The 14,766-nt window shown below is 39.8% G+C and overlaps 1 protein-coding gene across 1 annotated transcript; it reads right to left on the bottom strand.

Annotated features, from left to right (window-relative positions):
* Positions 1-7,207: 7,207 nt before the first annotated feature.
* Positions 7,208-14,193, bottom strand: LOC124875701 (gastrula zinc finger protein XlCGF57.1-like). The gene is made up of 2 exons (XM_047378014.1): positions 13,921-14,193; positions 7,208-9,362 (listed from the first exon to the last, which is right to left on the bottom strand). Exons 1-2 carry the CDS (start codon positions 14,033-14,035, stop codon positions 7,849-7,851), a joined length of 1,629 nt encoding a protein of 542 aa, XP_047233970.1. The 5' UTR covers positions 14,036-14,193; the 3' UTR covers positions 7,208-7,848.
* Positions 14,194-14,766: the final 573 nt, after the last annotated feature.

Genomic DNA, 14,766 nt, shown 5'->3' with positions numbered 1-14,766 from the left:
TCAGGATATGATGTTTGAACCATTGGATGCACATGGTCCTCAAGAATGGTTCGGTAGTCCTCAGCAGTGACGTGCCCATCTAGCACACGTATTGGGACAAGGGAATGCCATGATATGGCAGCCCAAACCATCACTGATCCACCCCCATGCTTCACTCTGGGCATGCAACAGTCTGGGTGGTACGCTTCTTTGGGGCTTCTCCACACCATAACTCTCGGATGTGGGGAAAACAGTAAAGGTGGACTCATCAGAGAACTATACATGTTTCACATTGTCCACAGCCCAAGATTTGCGCTCCTTGCACCATTGAAACCTACGTTTGGCATTGGCATGAGTGACCAAAGGTTTGGCTATAGCAGCCCGGCCGTGTATATTGACCCTGTGGAGCTCCCAACGGACAGTTCTGGTGGAAACAGGAGAGTTGAGGTGCACATTTAATTCTGCCGTGATTTGGGCAGCCGTGGTTTTCTGTTTTTTGGATACAATCCGGGTTAGCACTCAAACATCCCTTTCAGACAGCTTCCTCTTGTGTCCACAGTTAATCCTGTTGGATGTGGTTCGTCCTTCTTGGTGGTATACTGACATTACCCTGGATACCGTGGCTCTTGATACATCACAAAGACTTGCTGTCTTGGTCACAGATGCGCCAGCAAGACGTGCACCAACAATTTGTCCTCTTTTGAACTCTGGTATGTCACCCATAATGTTGTGTGCATTTCAATATTTTGAGCAAAACTGTGCTCTTACCCTGCTAATTGAACCTTCACACTCTGCTCTTACTGGTGCAATGTGCAATCAATGAAGACTGGCTACCAGGCTGTTCCAATTTAGCCATGAAACCTCCCACACTAAAATGACAGGTGTTTCAGTTTCATTGTCCAACCCCTGTATGTAGTTCTTGCTTGGCTATCTTCTTGGTTATCATGGCTCGTCAAACACATGGTGACATTTATTTTTCACTAGGTGACAGATTAGGGACCACATGCACCACTAGATGGTAGCAGAGAGATAGAATTAAAGATGCTGGATTTCTTGACATCTGCGTCTGATTGGGTTTATCCAAGTTCAAACGTTGTAAAAGTCCAGAAAGGTTATAACAATCTAGAGTAGCATACTGTACATTAACTACAAGTCTAAATCTGTTCATATACAATTTTTATGTCAATATTTACACGTGTTTGTGCAAAAATTCATTAATTCCCTGCAACTTAGTTCCTGGACATTATTCATCTCTCCCTGTTTCAACCAAACTTTGAGTGAATTACTGGATTGTGTGAATGTTTCTTTCCTGCACACAAATCCCTCCTTGTTCAATGCTTCTCTGTTTAGCTGTAAATGGTCTGAATTTGTCAAAGTTCTCTACACAGGAGCCATGCTCAGAAACTGGCACACGTTGTGTGCTGCATGGAAACAATAAGGGAGCTCTGCTGCCATTAAATCTTTGTTTTCTATCCCCCCCCCCACTGCTCGGGGCTGGAGTTCTGTATTTTTCTGATTCTGCTTCCTGTCCACTCATTCAGTAAACCAGATGGCTGCTCATACTCTGGTCTGATTCCTGCTCTGCCAGTGGTTTCTTGCTGTTAAAGGGGGATTTTTCCTCTCCACAGTCGCCACATGTTTATTAAAAAGAAAGGATGCTGCACAGTTAATGACTTGATGCAATCTGCTGGTTTATTCATACAGACAACTTTTGATTTATTGGCTGGACACGTATCGTATCTGTTTGCCTTAGAAAGTGTCCTTAGGTGATATTTGTAGTCTTCTTGGTGCATTATGAGTAAACTGAGTTTAAATTAAGGTATTCAAAGAAGTTCTGAAATGTTGCCTTTTTGAGAGACAGCTTGAACAGCTAAAATCCAATTAAAGCTGCTGTGTCTTTGTTGTTTCTCTCCGTCTGTCCTCTCACCCTCCCGTCGGTGACGACAGATGGTCTCCCTTCCTGAGTCTGTTTTCACTGCAGGTCTCATCCTGGTAAAAAAGAAAATTCTCCTGAGGATAACTGTTAAATGATCTTTCAGATGTTTGATTCTGACACTATATTGACTTGCTCTGCCTTTGGTTTCTCTTGTGAAAACATCAGTTGAACCACACTGCAGTCAGTTGTTTCACACTTATCTGGTCCAGTGGAGTGAATATTGGGGGATGGGTCTATCTCCTGGTGAACTTCCCTCAATTCACCCACCGCAAACACCCACAGAGCTCTTTCAGCAGAACACAGCTAGTGATGTTTTTAATCTGTGTGTATTAGTTTGAAGCATTCATTCACAGCCCTCCCTGACATTAGATTCTTGGCTGTTCTTCTGATTAATGTTCTCCTTGCCTGGCCTTGGTAGGTTTGCAGTTTTCATTTCCAGATGATGGTTTGAATAGTGCTCAATCAGATGTTTCACCTAACCTGGTCAACCTGATTTGTCTGCTGCGTTTCTTGGTCGTTATGATGCTGTTTGTTCTCCAATATTCTCTGATAAAACCCCTAAGGTCTTCACAGAGCCGTCGCTTTTATACTGAGATTAAATGACACATACAGTGGCTTGTACAAGTATTCATACCCCTTGAACTTCTCCACATATTGTCACATTACAACCACAAACATAAATATATTTTACTGGAATTTTATGTGAAAGACCAACACTAAGTGGTATACAACTGTGAAGTGGAATGAAAATTATACATGATTTCCAAAACTTGTGCAGTGTGCAGTATGTTTGTGGTTGTAATGTGACAATATGTGGAGAAGTTCAAGGGGTATAACGATTTTTACAAGCCACTGTAGGTGGACTATTTGCTAATTAGGTCTCCTTCTGAAGACATGTTTCACTGGGTTTTATTTAAGGGTATCAGGGTGCAGAATAAAAAAAATCTACTACACTTTAGATTCGTAGTTACAAATTTGAAAACCATTGGTAATTGTTTTCACTTTGCTTTGGTCTGTCACATAAAATCCACCTGCCAAACAATGCTCCTTCTGAGCCCCAACATTTTAAGAACCTCACAAAAATAGGGCAAAACATAGAGACCAGTAAAACATCACCAGAGACGTTCTAGCAGTCGGTTCTCTGCCTGCACAGATGGTAAAGCTTCATGAAGTGTCTCTGCGGCACTGCGGGACCTGCAGGCTGTCACTGCTGCTGAATGCACCACACTAATCACTGGCTGCTATACAATTCCTGTCTCTAAAGAAAGCAAGCAGATATATTTCACAATCTTTATCGGAATCTGCAGTAATCTTGAATAAATCTTGTTTATTACAATAAAACAGATGGTTCCAGGAATGTGTGATGGTTAGAAAAAGAATAAGAATACTCCTTCAGTGAATCTTGCCAACAGTGAGACTTTGGTCTGTTAGAGATCCACAGCCTGCAGCGTTTTATTGAACCATTCTCTTTCTCTGTGTGACTGCAGTCTGCAGACATAAACACGGCATGGAAAATGGAGCTGAATGGTCGAAACATACTTTGAAATGTTTAATATTAAGGATCAGTGAAGATAAAGTGGTCATAACTCCACTTTAACGGATGATGCTCAATAATGGCCCTGCCACGCCCGGGAGACATGCAGGGGGGATTATTTGAAGGATGGATTTCTACATATATAACTGTGCAAAAGTCTTAAATCTTCTCTAATTTTCTGCCTTTAATCTGCTGTTTTTTTAATCCATAGTTTACCAGACTTTCTGAAGGTCTTAAGAGTTTTTCTTTGGACTTTTGCTTCTTTTTCACTCACTTTTCAGTCCATTATTGTTTGTTTAGCCACTTAACTCAAATCTTGGATCTTTAAACGTCATTGTTAGGAGCAGCTGATCTCAGAGACAAAATCTGCTCCCTTTTCTTTCGCTAGATCTGTGAAAAACCCCAAAGATAGGCCGGCATGACTGAAAATAAGATTCTAGCTCCATTAAGGTGAGCTGAAAAAAAAAATCACTTAAACAGGAGAAATTTCAGTCAGTTCAATATTTTATACCTTTATTTAAGAAACAAGAAATTATGACTCAAACCTTTAATTTTTATAAATTATAATATGTTGCAAATATTTCTGTGAAAGTCTACAAATACAGAATCACACCTAATAAACACACAAGGACCTAACTGCTTTAACTGCACTGAACAATTCACATAAACAATTTACAGTATAAATAAATACATGTGTTAGAAAGATAAACTATTACTAACATTATTTGTTTTTATATTTTGTCTAATAATAGCAGACTTTTCCAACATCCCAGCTAAAACACTCACATGAATTCCAGCTTTATTCTCTGAAACACAGCTGCACAATCAATGACCTCTTGTTATTTTGCTCCTTTCCATCAGTTTTGCATAGTTTGCATATCTACAGTAAGATGCTGTGGTTTACATTGCCTTGCCTGGATCTTTCTGTTTATTACTATATGTAAAAACTGTGCATGATAAACAGTTTTTACAAATAGTAACACTTTTAAACAAAAAACATCATTTTGATCCTTTAGTGGGATATAAAGTTTGAATTCAGGTAAATACCTGCAGTAGAGGTTTTTTTTATGCTTTTCAAGGAGGAAGAGAAAAAGAAATTAATTTACACACATTAGTCTAAGGACTTCTTTTAAATTTGTTTTTTTTAAATAATTGTACTCATTTCTATATGAAATCACATGTTAAGTGAACAAAAAGCTAGTAAAAGAAGGGGGAATGTTTTCCACAGGATCAGAACAGGAGTGTTCTGCCCTCTGTGAGCGTGCACAGCCTGTTAGCAGCGGGTATGCAAACTGTGGCGCTCAGTGAAATGTCGTGTTGCAGCTAAACTGATTTAAAAACAACATGCAGGACACAGAGAGGAAAGCATAAAGAACACAACATGAAACCTGCAACAATGAAGAGCCTGAATGTTGTGCTGGAAATGCTTTTACAGCTTAGCAAGAAGCCTGGTTAAAATAACGGATCGTCACATACTGGCTTTTGAAAATGTGCTGGAAAATGACTTCCCAATGAAATTACCGCAGATTTATGTTTGAGTGTAAATTCACCTTGTTAAGAAGTTACATTAAAACAGTAGTTTGACAAATGATAACGCGTCCGATTATTTTGGCTGCACTGTTGCCTTGCAGCAAGACGTTACTGGGTTCGAATCCCAGTTTGAAGTACTTCAACAGGGCGTTTACATGGTTTCTCTGTGCATGTGTGGGTTCTCTCCAAGGAATTCAGGGTCCAAAAACACGACTGTTAGGTCTGTGATCCTATGAGAACCTGTCCAGGGTGTGACCTGCCTCTTGCCCAATGACCGCTGGAGATTGGTACCAGCCCTCCCCAAAGCCCTGCAAGGATAAGCAGGTCAAAACAATGGATGGATGTTTGAGGTACTCTAATCGGTCTATTAAGTGAATAACCTGTATTAGAAAGCACTGAGAACTAATGTTCATTATTTTCTAGTCAGTCAGTCAGTCATTTTCTACCGCTTCTTCCATAGTGGGTCGCGGGGAAGCTGGTGCCTATCTCCAGCAGTCTATGGCCAGGAAGCTTGGTAAACCCTGGACAGGTCGCCAGTCCATCACATGGCAACACAGAGACATACAGGTCCTTCTCAAAATATTAGCATATTGTGATAAAGTTCATTATTTTCCATAATGTCATGATGAAAATTTAACATTCATATATTTTAGATTCATTGCACACTAACTGAAATATTTCAGGTCTTTTATTGTCTTAATACGGATGATTTTGGCATACAGCTCATAAAAACCCAAAATTCCTATCTCACAAAATTAGCATATTTCATCCGACCAATAAAAGAAAAGTGTTTTTAATACAAAAAACGTCAACCTTCAAATAATCATGTACAGTTATGCACTCAATACTTGGTCGGGAATCCTTTTGCAGAAATGACTGCTTCAATGCGGCGTGGCATGGAGGCAATCAGCCTGTGGCACTGCTGAGGTCTTATGGAGGCCCAGGATGCTTCGATAGCGGCCTTTAGCTCATCCAGAGTGTTGGGTCTTGAGTCTCTCAACGTTCTCTTCACAATATCCCACAGATTCTCTATGGGGTTCAGGTCAGGAGAGTTGGCAGGCCAATTGAGCACAGTGATACCATGGTCAGTAAACCATTTACCAGTGGTTTTGGAACTGTGAGCAGGTGCCAGGTCGTGCTGAAAAATGAAATCTTCATCTCCATAAAGCTTTTCAGCAGATGGAAGCATGAAGTGCTCCAAAATCTCCTGATAGCTAGCTGCATTGACCCTGCCCTTGATAAAACACAGTGGACCAACACCAGCAGCTGACACGGCACCCCAGACCATCACTGACTGTGGGTACTTGACACTGGACTTCTGGCATTTTGGCATTTCCTTCTCCCCAGTCTTCCTCAAGACTCTGGCACCTTGATTTCCGAATGACATGCAGAATTTGCTTTCATCCGAAAAAAGTACTTTGGACCACTGAGCAACAGTCCAGTGCTGCTTCTCTGTAGCCCAGGTCTGGGGAATGCGGCACCTGTAGCCCATTTCCTGCACACGCCTGTGCACGGTGGCTCTGGATGTTTCTACTCCAGACTCAGTCCACTGCTTCCGCAGGTCCCCCAAGGTCTGGAATCGGCCCTTCTCCACAATCTTCCTCAGGGTCCGGTCACCTCTTCTCGTTGTGCAGCGTTTTCTGCCACATTTTTCCTTCCTACAGACTTCCCATTGAGGTGCCTTGATACAGCACTCTGGGAACAGCCTATTCGTTCAGAAATTTCTTTCTGTGTCTTACCCTCTTGCTTGAGGGTGCCAATAGTGGCCTTCTGGACAGCAGTCAGGTCGGCAGTCTTACCCATGATTGGGGTTTTGAGTGATGAACCAGGCTGGGAGTTTTAAAGGCCTCAGCAATCTTTTGCAGGTGTTTAGAGTTAACTCGTTGATTCAGATGATTAGGTTCATAGCTCGTTTAGAGACCCTTTTAATGATATGCTAATTTTGTGAGATAGGAATTTTGGGTTTTCATGAGCTGTATGCCAAAATCATCCGTATTAAGACAATAAAAGACCTGAAATATTTCAGTTAGTGTGCAATGAATCTAAAATATATGAATGTTAAATTTTCATCATGACATTATGGAAAATAATAAACTTTATCACAATATGCTAATATTTTGAGAAGGACCTGTACACAAGACAAACAACTGCGCACACTCATTCACAATTTAGAGAAACAAATTAACCTAACAGTCATGTTTTTGGACTGTGGGAGGAAGCCAGAGTACCCAGTGAGAACCCACACGTGTGGGGAGAGCATGCAAACTCAATGCAGAAAGACCCCCGGCCGGGGTCGAACCCAGGACCTTCTTGCTGCAAGGCAAGTGCTTCCAACTGCGCCACTGTGCAGCCCCTCATTTTTATACTATTACCTTATTGATTTTTTAGTCCACAATAAGACAATCCTCCAATGAAATTATTACTGTTTACGTGTTGCATGGAATAATCGGATTAAGAGCTCTGGGACACAATGTTTCACTCATTCTAATGCAAATATTGCACCTATCCAAAGGTTTTCCTTCCTGCAGTGATCCTCACATCATACATCATTGATTCCTTCCCTTCAGTCTGTCCTTCTGCTAAGACTAAAGGAAGCAGGAAAATACAAACTGGAAAAAGCATGTGTTAAACCAAAATTAAGAAGATCAGTCTGTGGATCTGAGGAGCTGGGGGACTTGGCTGAAGACGTAAAGCAGGAGAGTTTCCAGGTGAATGGAAACTTCACTCCTTATAGTTTATGTCAGTTATTCTGCTGAAGTTAATCAGAAAACATATAGTAATCACTCAGGGTATAATCACTGTAAACATACAGATATGAGTAGAAGATAAAGCTCTACATATAAACAGATTAATTAAAATTTGACTTGCTTCATCTTGTGTGGAGCCTCATGTGAGTCTTTAAATTACACTGCTGTGTGAATCTTGCACCACACAAAGCACAGCAGAACGGTTTCTCTCCTGTGTGAACGACTTTGTGCCTCGTAAGCGTGCTTTTTTGTCTAAACGTTTTCCCACAGACGTCGCACTCGAACGGCTTCTCTCCCGTGTGGACTAGGATGTGGCTCTTCACAGCTCCCGGTTCTGCAAACGTATCGCCACAAATCTCGCAGGAGAAGGGCCGCACACCCGTGTGGACCTTTGTGTGCCGCTTAAGATGTGATTTGCAACTGAACGTCTTACCGCATTCGTCACAGCCAAAGGGTTTCTCACCCGTGTGAACTCTCAGGTGTCTCTTTAAATTACACTGAAGTCGAAATTTCTTTCCACAAACCTCACAAGGAAACGGCAGCTCTCCGGTGTGGACCCGGATGTGCTCCTGGTAATGCAGCTTATGGCGAAAATCTTTGCCGCAGATACCACAGCTAAACGGCCTTTCTCCTGTGTGGACTCTCATGTGAGTCTCAAAATGCGTTTTACGGGAAAATTTCCTGCCACAGACGGCACAAACAAAAGGCTTCTCTCCGGTGTGGACCCTCATGTGCGCCTGCAGAATCCCCTGATTCCTGAACCTCTCGCCACAGAAGTCGCATATGAACGGCCTCTCTCCTGTGTGGATTCGCTTATGATTGCGCAGATTACCTCGTTGGTTAAATCTTTTGCCGCAGTCTTCACACCTGAACGGTTTCTCGCCTGTGTGGACTCTCTTGTGCGTGGTAAGATTTGTCCTTTGGTTAAATCCATGCCCACAGACGTCACAAATGAACACTTTCTCTTTCTTCGCCACTGCTGGGTCTGAATCAGAGTTTTTCTGGCCAACGCAGCGATTTGTTTTATCCGAACTGGAAGAATGACACTTCATGTGTCTATGGAGGGATTGCTTGTAGAAATATTGTTTGTCACACTCGAAGCAGCTATACAGCGCCTTGGCTGTGTCTCCTGAATCAGCTGTTCTGCCCTCATTCAAACCTTTGCGTCTAATTTCTGCTCCACAATCCGGCAGCGGTTCCTGCCAGTGGTCATCATTGTCACTGACTTCCGTCTCAGAAGAGTCAGAAGCCTTTCCAGCTGTTTTTATCTGAAGGTAATTGTTTAGACCGGGCTTTCTTGTTGATTCTGGTCCAGAACAGTTTTCATCTTCGGGTTCTGTTTTTATAAACTGAACTGAGCTACCGCTCAGAGGTTCTGTCTCACTATTGTGTTCAGTTTGCCTATGATAAAGATGTGAAGACTGATATTCCTCTTCTTCTTCATCTTCACTCTTGACAATAACATTTAAGGGGAAACTGGTGAGATCCTCCTCTCCATAAAGCTGCTCTTCATCCTGATTGGTCCAGACTTCCTCGTGTTCCTCCTTCATGTGGAAGTGCTCTGGGTCTTGCTCGTCTTCACTGGAGTTCCAATCAAAGGGTCGCTCTTCTTTAATCATTAACAGCTGCTCATCATCTGCAGGAAACAGGAATTGACAGTTCATAGATAAATCGGGTGGTAGGGTTTCCTTGGAATCTCTAAATACTTTTAGACTTTTGATAGATCCCATCACTTTGCTCACATCTATCCTTCCACACCTGGCATTTGTTATTAGTTACTGCAGCACAACCCAGATCTGACCTTTCAGCCAATTTAACTGCCTTTATTTAAGACCCTTAAAATGTCATTCTGGACATTTATCCTCAGCCATTGTATCCTCCTATTCCACCACACTGATGGTATCCTCGAATCTCCAAGATATCAATGATTTCATAAACTTGAGGTGTTCTGCTCAAACTGTCTTGTTGGAATATCTGACAGTATATAGATGTCTTTTAAATATGTTTCTTTTGCAAATTTAGAAATCAGAAAGCTTTTGAAATAGCCCATGACTAGGTGATTTTAAATAGTGATTTGTGATTTGTTAAACTTTAAATATGGACTCGTTTATTTTTAATTGTATGCTTTGTTATATTTCTTTGATTTGGTGTAAAATTCCTGCAAGATTTTAGTTGTTTATTTTTGTCACAGAGTTTCTAAACCTTTAGGGATCTAAAAACCAGAAACAAAGTTGCAGTAGAGTTAGTCATTTACTTGTTTTTTTCTATTTTCTTTTTTTTATTTTATTAATAGATTATAGACTACTGGTCTGGAAAATATACAGAATCTCTTTGCTTCTTTACATTTGTGATAAAGATTATTCAGTGAGATGTTAACTAAGACTGACTTATGTACACCAATATAGTTTAGTTTTTATTGCTATCTGACTTTATAAAGTGTATATTTGGTCAAGTGCCTTTTGCTCTTTGTCAGATCTGTTTGAGTAACTTCACAGCACCTACTTTAAGCTCAATTTACAGAATAAAACAGAATTTTTTATGTTCAGAGTTCAACTAATGAAAGTTCAGGGATAATGAAACATCATTCCCTACACTTTCTAGATATACTTTATGCTCTATATTATCATATTCTGCTCATAGAAAGTACTCCTGGTTCAATGTTGTGTTTGCAGCGTCAAGCAATCATATGAAAGGTGTGGATACAGAATGAGGGTTAGCTGACCCACCAATGGCAAAGTTCAGGAGGAAGTTAAAGGTCCTTATTGACTCTGAGATTAAAGGCTAAAATGTTATCGTGGAACAGGTTTGATGCAGTGCTACAGTACAAAGCCTAAAGGATGACAAGTCTCGATTTGTGCAGATGAGTTTTAATTAGGGGTGCACCGACTGCAGTTTTCTGGTCGATCACCGATCACTGATCTTTAGAAAGCCTGACCCGCCGATTCAGGTGTTATAAGGTCACAATACACCTTCAATGTTCCAGTCTTATCTTGAAAAACATTGAATACCCTTGAAACAATACAAACTTGTTTTAATGGCACATGAAGTAGTGTTCTTAAATATAAATGAAACGTTTAGAGCATTGCAGTCCAAACTACTAAATTAACTAAACTAAAAAAAGATCCTTTAGTCTTTCATTTTTCACATTTTAAAAACAAACAAAGCGTGCACAACAGGTTAGACTACAGGCCTGTTTTGAGTGTCAGAAATAAAGTGCACAGCAGTATTTTGCTTTTACAAAATCACATGGTTTGAGGTCAGTTGACAACAAACTTACAAAACAACTTAGATCACCAATAAAGTGCCCCAAGTTTAGGGTTTCCTTGTAGTGCAAAAAGAAAAGGCCCACATGCAGCAGCTTTGTGGCTTCTAAGCCACTAAGTTGGCAATAGTAGGGTAACTATTGTTAAATGTGCAAGTGGATTTGAAACCTGGTGGGCGGGTCTGTCACTCAGTCCTCTCTGACCGCAGAGCAAAAGGGGACAGTGGTGGTTTTTCAGACCTTTGTGAATGTAGATAAAATCGGTGGATAAGATCGGCTTCACATAGAAGTATCGGCTGATCACCCAAACTGAAGGAAATCGGGGCTGATCATTCATTGCACCCCTAGTTTTTATTCCAATGGGTGCACAAAACCTTCAGGTTAAATCATTTCTCTGCAGAAAGAACGTCGATTCGAAATTAAGGTTTTGTAGAACTTTTCCTCCTGAACAGAACATGATCTTAACCTCAGTCAGTGGTACAGAGAAAGCTACGCATGTAGATTATACGTCCGTCTATGTCAGAAATATGATGATCAGCAGAAATGGATACAGACAACATGTAAATAACGGAGCACAAGAGCTTTACTTGTACTTAAAGCACTAAATGCATTTGGACATTGGTTTCATGGGCCAAGCTGGATGGTCTAAAGCACACAGCAGATGGCCGGTCATACTGAAACCGACTCCGGCGATGTTTTTCTCGTCTTGTTAAAAAGGGAGTCATTCCTTGTTATTGTTGCCACACAATGAACAATTATTGCAAAGTAAATGACTTCATGCAATCTATTGGGCTTTGTAAGATAGACAACTCTTTACTTTTTAAAGAGTTGCCTAAAGAAACAAGCCTATTGCAACAATCCCCCATCCTGAGCAAGCATGCGGCAGCAGTGAAAAGAAACCACTCCCTATTAACAGCAAGAAACCTCCAGTACAGCCGGGCTCAGCATGATTGGGCCATCTGCTGTAACTGGCTGGGGGCTGTGGGAGGACACAAAGCTCACACAGAAAACAATGAAGCACTGGGCCAGGTCTTTTTTTAATGGAGAGAAAAACAGGGAAAACATGAACACTGCTGGCAGGAACCCATGGAAATTGTCAGCGAGCAATAGGAGAAAACGGTGATTTTTTTTTTTTTAAGTAAAGATGTGAAAAGCCAAAACAACTCAATGTTTAGAATATGTTATTACTAGTGAAACATATGTTTTATTTTATTTAGGCAACTGAGGAGAACAATCCTGCACAATTCCTATAACATTTGTTAAAAATGTACCAGGATCTAGGGCTCTGTTTTGTTCTTTCAGCTGCCGTATTTCCAGAACCTTTCAAACAGCACAATTTACTCATGCTGAAGGCAAACAGAATTAAGCCATAAAATACTGTAGGTTTCGGTTTCAAACAGATTATTAAGGGAATGCTCAATATTTGGTCATGTTGAAAAGAAGCAGAGGGGATTCTTAGTTTTCTAAAATGTGTTGTGAGCTGAATGTATCCTTGCAGGCCTAATGTTAACTATTGCACTGAAATGATTTAATGAAACCTGAGCCAGAACATTTAGACAATGCAGTTCTTAATACCACATTTAATTTCAAGATGAACTAAAATAATCACATATTTATTTTATACATGTGTAATTATTTTACATTTTCTCTCCATCCATCCATCCTATAAACGTGTCTGTGACTCCCGGTTTTTCCTGGGTGCTGTTTAGGCTACTGGCTGAGCTATGCCCTCTATCGTGTATATTATTCATAATAGGGTTTTTTCCATTCCTGTTTACAGCATATCCAGTGTTTATTATCGGAGCTTTGGCCCAACAAAACCATGTTTAACTGACCTGTGGATGAGCATATTTTTCTACTAAAATGTATGAAAGTTAATGTCTTTAAGTACCTGATATTTTTAGTGAATGTCAACCTCTGAATTTGACAAAAATGATAAAAATCTATAAACTGCCTTATTATTCTTTCATTTGGCAAATAGGATTTGGTAATTCTAACTAACAAGAAAGGTTTACTCTTATTTAATGCCAGGCAGTAAGGAATAAATCTTGCAGGTCTTTTTAAACTATAAATATATATATATGGTTATAACTGTATATACCAAATATTAACTGATTTATTAAGAGAGCACCTGCTTTACTGGCACATAAAAAAATAAAAAAAATCTTAAATAATTTCTATCTTTATTTCAGGATTCAAATGTAAAGTTTAACAAACAATTAAAGAATATTCTCTGTATGAATTTTTTAAAGACGAAACAAATCATATTCTACAGTAAATGTGACCCGACAATTGGACTTTTAAATGTGAAATATATTCTGACCACTAAATATATGCAGAACATTCCTAACAGATTGTTTGATAAATGTTTTATGGAAATATGTAAAACAATTTAAAATGAAGCCATTTTTGTGTTTGTTTTCATCGTAAACTGAGGATCGCAAATTACTGCAGAATAATAGCTTTTAAAAAGATGAAGTTTTTTTACTTTTAACCTACACATATGATCTTAATATCATTTCTAAATTAATGTTAATGTTTTCTCAAATTAAAAGCGTTTGTTTCGATAAATACTTGTTTGAAAATATTACAACATATTTTAAGACGAACTTGATGCTTGTTGACGTTAGAGAAAGTGAATCACATCAGAGCTCGTCTGTGCGTTTCAAAACGCAATTAGTCCGAATTAAACACAAAGAGAACAAATCTAATCCGGGTGTGATGCTACTTCACTGAATCCTGACCAAAGCAGATAGGATTTAGGTATTTCTGACTTCCTGTAATGTTTTCTGGTTGTTTTTTGTCTCCGCTGCCTGCTGTTGAACTAATTTTAAACAAGACTAAATGATCCGAAGCTTAATGATTAAATGCAGTGAGGTAAAGCCACAGAGCTACAGCTAGCTAACAGCATGAAATCAGAGCCGCTTCTTACCAGCTGTTCGGTTTCTACCAACATCCTGAAGGGCACCGAGCTGTTTCATTTGTTCTTTGTCCTCGAAAAGCAGACTTTCAGAGCTGTTCTGATGAATATAATCAATTTCATTCATGATTGCTACTAGCTTTAAGGCGAACCAGGCCTATCAGCTCACAGTGCAGTCGGGACCATTTCTGCCAGACTGCATGAGAAGATCCGCTGAGGTGCTAAGAGGCGGATACGCTCAGAAAAACTGCTATCAGACCCTAAAACAACCGACTGGCTGTTTGGAAACGGAGTGCTGACGTAACTGCAGTGTTTTAAACAGGCATCTACACGGACACCCTTCCACCGCAATACATTTTTATTTATTTATTTTTAACTATCAAATGGTTGTATCGAATAATTATTATAACAATTAAATAAAATTACACGAAAAAGAAAATACCTTTTAAACACTTTTCCTTGGTTTTTAGCCCCATATTGTGTGACCACTCATTGCAACCTTGGCTGATACATTTAATCTTTAAGCATAGAGCAGGCATTATCCACTTTAAGTATCTTGGGTTTAGTCCTCACTTTGGTAAAATAAACATCACTTTTTACCCTTCACACAGTCCTCATGTCTAAATCCAAGCTAGCTAGTATCTATCTGGTTTAGATCCCCTCTGTGTGTCAGTGAACAGACCACTTTATTCCACATGTTCTTATCCTGATTAAGGTCACTGACCTAGAACCTTCTCAGAAACGGAATGATTTATTTTACACAATGCTGGGTCATATCCCAAAATGGAATGCCTATACCTTTAACAATTTCTTGGGTTACAACCTTAAAATGCATTTTATTGGGTTTTTATGTAATAG

This window comes from Girardinichthys multiradiatus, chromosome 10, assembly GCF_021462225.1.
Source record: "Girardinichthys multiradiatus isolate DD_20200921_A chromosome 10, DD_fGirMul_XY1, whole genome shotgun sequence".
Taxonomy (NCBI): domain Eukaryota; kingdom Metazoa; phylum Chordata; class Actinopteri; order Cyprinodontiformes; family Goodeidae; genus Girardinichthys; species Girardinichthys multiradiatus.
The sequence above is the reverse complement of the archived record's forward strand: the minus strand, read 5'-3'. Positions and strand labels throughout refer to the sequence as shown.